Source organism: Dendrobium catenatum, unplaced genomic scaffold (genome assembly GCF_001605985.2).
Source record: "Dendrobium catenatum unplaced genomic scaffold, ASM160598v2 fragScaff_scaffold_167, whole genome shotgun sequence".
NCBI classification, from domain to species: Eukaryota; Viridiplantae; Streptophyta; class Magnoliopsida; order Asparagales; family Orchidaceae; genus Dendrobium; species Dendrobium catenatum.
In genome coordinates, this window is record NW_021318629.1 from 422,471 (window position 1) to 429,915 (window position 7,445).

Sequence of the window (7,445 nt, forward strand, 5' to 3'; positions counted from 1 at the left end):
TATTCATGAATTATTTTGGTAATAAATTTTGTTTATTAGTCAATAAACAATCTATTGATTTTTAAGTCAAATTTTCTTGAAAGTTATAAGTTCTTTTTTTAATTACAAATTAATAAAATTTTAAACATTAATAATAAATAAAAAAATTTAATAGAATAAATTTGAGAGAAAATTACTTTTTTATTCATATATTTCATTTAAAATAATAAATTTATTTTATAAACTTATCGCCACAAATAATTTTAAAATCAAATTACCAATAAGAAAGTTGGTAATATAATACACTTGATAAGAGGAAGCTTTATTTGTGATTTTTTCATCATGATTTTAATCAATGTGATATATTGTTTTTCTTATATTAGATAAGTTTTGAAAAAAAATTTCTTTTATCCCAACAATTTATATTTAATTTTAAAAAATAAAAAATAGTTTATAAATTTTTGTTTTCTTTTTAAAAAAGAGAAGCAATTATAACTATATACCCCAATAAATATTCCAATAATTATTATAATCATAAATTTTATAATTTATGGTCCTTCAAGAAAAATTTGGATAAATATTTCATTTTTTTGTGTTTAAATTTTTAGAGAGAAAAATAAGTTGTGTTTACATAGTTTCATCAAAAACAAATCTTTTAATTAAAAATTTCCTTTGTTTTATACACATAGACACTTTGCTTCACTTATTATACACAAAAGCTACATTCAATTCTAAAAAAAAAATTAATATGACATGTAATTATGTTACAATGCTTTGTAAATTTATATAAATAATTGGTTTAATTTATTGAAATGCAAGAATTTTTTATTAATAAATGCAAGAATTTTTTTATTAATAAATACTCTTCTACTCAATATTTTTCTCCATTTGTTATCTTTTGTGATATGTTTATCGAAAGAGTGGAAGTGAAATATATATACAAACAAAGAGAAGAGGAAGGGGAATTGCTTAATTAATTAGATGGAGGTTGAGTTGTTTATTTCAGTGAAAAATAAATGGGAGACTTGAAAGGAAGTTATTAAGCTAATAATTAACTCTTTAATTGGAGTTTGCTCAATATTTGAAGTGATAATTTATACTGGAACTTTTAGAGACATCTCCCTGACTTTTTGCATTCTTTGGATTGGATGCGAGAATGCTATGATTTGGAAGATGAAAGGTTGCAAATAGAGTTATTAATTTTAAGCTATATTAAAAATAATGATGTGCTTTACTGAATAACTGAATAATAATATTGAATATCTTAAAAAAATAATAACTAATAATAATTTAATAACACCAAATATTAAGGTAAATTTATTCTTGCAAGCAGAAATCTGAATTTAATAATCACCAAGTGATGAACAATTATATTTGTAATTAAAGCACATAAAATAAAATAAAATATAAAATTAAATATATTAATTAGTTTAACTAAAATTTTGAGGGTGGAGCTTAATCTTAAAAAGACCAAGCTCTATAGAGAGGAGAGCAACGATTTTTTATAAAATTGGGAATAAAAAAATATTATATTTGCCTTGAGAGTATAAATAGAAGGTTTGTGAATATTTTGAATGGCCTAGAACTACACACTGAGGTTTTTAATTCTATGGAAAAAAAGACTATAAAATATGTCTATGATTTGCAAATCAAAGAAATGAATAATGAACGATGAATGTCTACTGGCACATTTTAAATTTTATATCACTAAAAAACTTAAATTTTTATGAATAATTAATTCACATAAATCATTTATTATTTGACACTTGCATTATATGTGATGGGTGACTGAGCATGACCAGGTTGGAGTGCAATAGGTGATCGAGCAATCGGCATCGGGCGAGGGCTAGCGGGTGAGTGAGAGCATGTCGAGCAGACAAGCATGATGGTGGATGGGGACGAGCGGGCGATTGCGATGGACAATGAAATATGTCAGTTTCATGGTTGCTTCGAGTTTGCGGGTTGATCCAAACCCAACCTAAAATTATAATCTGGTCAGAATATGAAATATGAACCCGACCCGTTTGGCAGACTATAAATTTTTGAGTCATATCAAATATTGATATCCTAGTTCCATGCCAGCAACCCGCAACATCTGATAACCTCTCAATTTTCACACTAGTGATGCATAACCTAATACACTCTGTCACTAACCGCTTATGCGACCCATCCTAATTATCGGACGTAAACCATTAGAGACACCTGAGAGAACTAACGCCGTGGAAACCCCCGACAAACCTCTTTGTCTGCCACAGAGAGAGAGAGAGAGAGAGAGAGAGAGAGAGAGAGAGAGAGAGAGAGAGAGAGAGAGATGTTATGGAAGGGAGAAAGAGTTATGGGGGATTTAAATCGATGATTGAGCTATTATTAAATTGTTTTCAATTTCGTTATTAATTATGTTCATTTGAGAGTAAATTTATAAATGTGTGTGTTCTTTATCTTTAAAAATGCTCAAACTAATAATTTGGTGTTTTTTGGAAAATTATTGTTGTCATCATTATCTTTGATTCTTTCTGAATGTCACTGGGAAATCTGAGTATGATTCAAGTCAAGATATACGCTTATTCTGAATCCTGCCCAGATTATTTACTTTACGTGTACACCTTTTTAATAGAATGGGCTTGTGGACCTCCGAAAGGATACCGCGTAGCTGCGGCAGAGTGCAGAGGGGTATACGACCGCACCTACCCCGAAGGATAGAGACGATCGCAAGCCTCTGCGCTCCCCGCAAACAGGCCAATGAAAGGGCAGATTAGATCGTACATACGACTAACCATTGATGATAGCGGCTCTTGCTAGTGCACCCTGATGGTTAGTAATATATACGACCTGAATCGTAACAACGGGTTTCCCCCACTCGATATATTAGCTCGAGTGGGGTTTATTTGTTGTGGAATTCTGTTTCCCACGGGCGCAAGTCCCCGTGGTTAATTACATCTCGAGCCTAGGGCCCGAGAAAATTCTTGATTAAGGATCCGATATTATTCTTCTCAAAAAGGGATTGACACACAAAAGAGAGACTATGAAGTTCCTACTTAAAAGGAAAGGAAGGGACTCAAATGGCTTAGTTAACATGCATGGTTCAGATCCATACTCAGAGGGACCAAGGAAATTGAGGAAGGAAAGAAAATCATGCACTCAAATCATACAGAGAGAGAGGATAGAAGCGACGTCATCTACGCGACGCGGATAAGCATGATTTATAGTCCCTAAAGAGAAGTGACCTACCCACTATTTAGGCATACTACGAGACACCCGATGTAGTAGCCTTGAACCCTAAATCTAAGATGGGTTTAGTATTTTTTTTTACTCGAATTGTTATAACTTTGTTGATTAATGATTAATAACCTATGGCATGTTAATACTAGAAAAATGTGTCACTAAATTTTCTATGTTCTAAAGTCTCTGTCCTAAAAGGAACATGCACTCTAAGTCTATGTTATCTAAGACTCGGTCCTTAATTTTTGTCCTTAGATGTCACTAAAGTTATGAGACGAAAAAGACGCGTTTCTAACCCTTAGGACATTCGTATATATGTCAACAGGTTTAGGGATCTAAAATAAAAGAAAGCAATCCTAGTTATAAATGAAGTTTCTATAGGGTCCTAAAAGGTAGGGAGCGTGCAACCATGAGGATCCCTAAAGGTTTTCTAAGTTCAATGAGACTTACAGCACCGGGGGCTATGACCCGGTGGTTCCACCCGTAGTGCCCCCACCAGACTAAATGAGGTCTAATGATGCTCGGATCCGATTGTCCATGCTCCTTTGCCTAGTGCTCCAATGCTCCCTCTTCTTTGTTCTCCAAAGATCACCTTTTTGTTATTTGCACATCGGATGGGCCACTTGCTTTTTTTCTCATTTTTTGCAAGCATTCAATCTTAAAACATAAATAATAGAGCGGCAGAAAAACTAAAAGCAAGAAAAAAGGCAATAAAATGCAATAAAAAGATAAGAGTAAAATTAAAATTAAAAGTAATATATGCATTTTTATTGTTGGGTATACTTCTTTGAAGTCAAGTATTCCTCTAAAACGTCATTTACCCCAATTCAATATAATATGAATAGGGAAGAAGGTATTTTTTTAATGCCCTTTGCTTTCTCCACATTGCAAACAAAGTACTCGAATAATACCCCACTCAAATAACCAAACTACTTCCTAAAGAAGGCTCAAAGTGACGAAAGGGGAAGAAGCTCCCAAAACTAAAAACAAAATAAGCTTTCAACTCACATTTATCCAAAAAAAGTGCTCAATTCTAGAAGTAAACATAAAGAGAGGAAAAACAATTCAAATACGAAGTACGATTTTGTTCCAAGAAAGACATAAAGAGACCTCAAACATAAACCAAATACTAAAACTTTAAATCACAAAACAACTTATAATACCTCCTAAACAAAACAACCCCAAAGCCCTTCTTTTTTTTTTATAAGAAATCCCCCAAATCCCTTCTCAACATAAAACCACCGAGTGCTCTTATATTTGGCGTGGGATAAAATTAAGCAAATTCTCCGATAGAAAAAAAAAATCGTAAGAGTTTCCCATTGTAAAGCATTCACAAAGCAAATCATAAAACTTCTCGATGCAAAACAACTCAAAGATTTTCGTAAAGCTTACAACCATAAAGTCACTTATGAGATTCCAATATAATACAAGTTATAAAATTTTTAACATAAAGCATCTTATAGAATTTTCAAACACAAGGGGAATTTTGCCGGGCCTTCTACCATAAAACACATCGCAAAACTTTTCAATATGAAGCGGCTCATAAAACTTTCACATAAAACAAATTCATAAATTTTTTTTATGTCAAGCATGCAACCTCTCCAAAATGCTTTATAAAGAAAATTGCGAACACCTCAGCACAAAGCCATCAAGGAAATCTCACTTATCTGTTTCCAAAAGTAACTCAAAACCAAGAACAACAAAATTCCAAATGGAAAGAAAAATAAAAGGAAAATTAAGAAGCCAAGAGATGAGAAGATAGTGAAATTCATGAAATAACACAAGTATAGCAACTTTTTAGAAGCTCGAGAAGCTCAAACCATTCAAACATGCCGCATCATTATCATGGAAAAGATAGATACTCCATAGAAACCATAGAAACCGATGGCTGAATACTAAATCATCATCATCTCCCTCACAAATATTTAATTTGAGTCTTATGTGTATGACATTAATCTTAATAATTGTCAAAGCACATGAAAACCTACCTTGATCTTCAATTATCACGTGCCAATGTATTTAAAAAAAGAATGCAAACCATTGTTTGAATTACAGAATACATGTATGAGAGAAATACTTAACACAAATAATTATTAGTTTGATACACTCATTTACAGGATGTGAAGAAAAGGAACAAACTCAAGTCCTTTGTCACAAATAATTTTGGAATTATGTGCAATATTCTCTTCATTCATCCGGTAGATATATCACAAAATGTTTTTTTTTTTTTGCTTACATGGCCTTTCAAACGGATAGCAGAAAAGTCTATTTTCTTCATTAATATAAAATTCGCATGAGCAAGCCCAATACTAACATGAAATATATAAAATAAACATTTTAACATTATGCAGGATGTATGAAATAAACAATCACATAGCTTCAAACACTTTAAAATTATGAATTCATTTTTATATGGGATTGACTAAGCATCAGATCTACAAAATAATAACCCTTCATAATCTATTAACACCCATACCCATATATTAATGGCATTTCTCAATCCGAAGACAGCTCATGAAACTCTCTAACACAAAGTCACCCGCGAAATCATATGTATTTGAGAAAGAAAATTGAAAATGTGCTTTCCCAAACCAAGTAGCAAACAAATAAATCATTTAATGTTGAATCCCAACTAAATTGTAATCATAAGAATGACAGCTTGTTGCAAATAGCCTCGGATTTTCCCCCAAGAGATTTTTCAAAATATAACCGACCATAGATACTCGTCAATAAAAGAGAGGATATCATGCATATTTTCTAACACTTCTCTAACATACTTTATGAAAGTATCACGAATTCCCATTATTGGGAAAGAAAACATACATATCTCTTCAAATTAAACCATAAGAATAAAATTTAACATAACTAACGCAATCTTGCATTCAAGCCAAATATTCTCAAGGATTGAACTATGCAGCATGTGCGACCTTTTCAACAAACCCTTAAATCTCATTTAATGTCAAATATGCATGATCGTTATTTGTCAAAAATCTGAAATTAGCATGGTATTTGTTGAAATAAAAAAAAGGAGAAATCAGCCCACTTTCTCTTATATACCTAGGTTCCATGCAACTGTTAGGAGTAATGTAAGAAGGACATGCAAAAACACACACGAAACCTTCCAACAGGACATTCCAACATGATCTCAATCCAAACTACTTGTTACTAGGTATCGAGACAAACTTCGCCTATGCCGCTAATGATAAACTGTGTATTTTATGAGTGAGCAAAATAATCCATAAGGAGTAACTTCAATCTTTCCAGCAAATCTTTATAAATATGAATAAAATAAAATATAAAAGAAAACATCAAAAAACAAAAAAAAAGGAATGAACATCAGCAAAAGAAGCAGCAACACAGAAATTTTCAACAATACTACCAAGTGGTTTTGCTCCACGTAATCCGAATTCATAGCCCTCTTAAAGATATAGGAATGATGGGATATCAATATGATCTCTCAATGTCCTCATTCGATTGAAGTTTATATATGAACACTCTTAGTGAGCATGACTACGAACACCTTCCATGCACTTGGCAAAAGATGCTACAATTTCTATCACCTACACATGAGGTCCTAAACACATTGCAGGGTGTAAGCAAACAACGAATACAGATTTTACACACCAGGGTTCATATTTCAAACCACATAAACCATGTCATAGTGCTCATTCACAGTCCATGAGGCTATATCCCACTCAATTTCTAGAGAAAAGCCTTTGTACGTTAGAGAAGCTACACTTCAAATGAGTGCAGATTTTACTCACATAGAAAGGAGAGTAAGAGGAGGAGGAATGAAGGAAGAAAATGGAGAAGAAAAGAAAGAAGAAGAAAAAGGTGGAGAAGGAGAAGAAGGAAACGAAATAGAAGAAGAAAAAAAAGAAGAGGAAGAAGAGGAAGGAAGAGAAGAAGAAGCTTACCTTGTAAGCAATGGGAGGCCGGCCTGGCTGGGGTCGCGCGAACAGAGGGATTGGGGAGGCTTCGGCTTGGTCTGTGCGAAACAGAGAGGGAGGCCGGATAGGGGTTTCAGCTCTCGGTATCGTGCAAACCATAGAGAGACGGAGGAGGAGGACTGGAGTGCGGGCAAAAGGGCCTTCGGCCTAGGCTTCCACGCGAACGGGCGTCGAGACCGAGAGCCTCCTCCTCGGAGCTAGCTTGCCAAGGGGATTTTGAACCGGAGAGCCCAAAAAAACAAACGGCTAGATCGACGATAAGGGCAAGAGTTAAATGCTCGTTAATGCTGAAGAGGG

General features: G+C 33.5%; 1 protein-coding gene across 1 annotated transcript in view; it reads right to left on the bottom strand.

The window, feature by feature from the left end:
* LOC110111557 (probable polygalacturonase At1g80170) overlaps positions 1–7,445 on the bottom strand; it is a 13,432-nt gene extending 5,987 nt beyond the window's left edge. Inside the window, exon 1 of the mRNA XM_020843480.2 lies at positions 7,116–7,445. Within this exon, the coding sequence (XP_020699139.2) occupies positions 7,116–7,247 (132 nt within the window). The 5' untranslated portion in view covers positions 7,248–7,445. The remainder of the gene's footprint in view (positions 1–7,115) is intronic.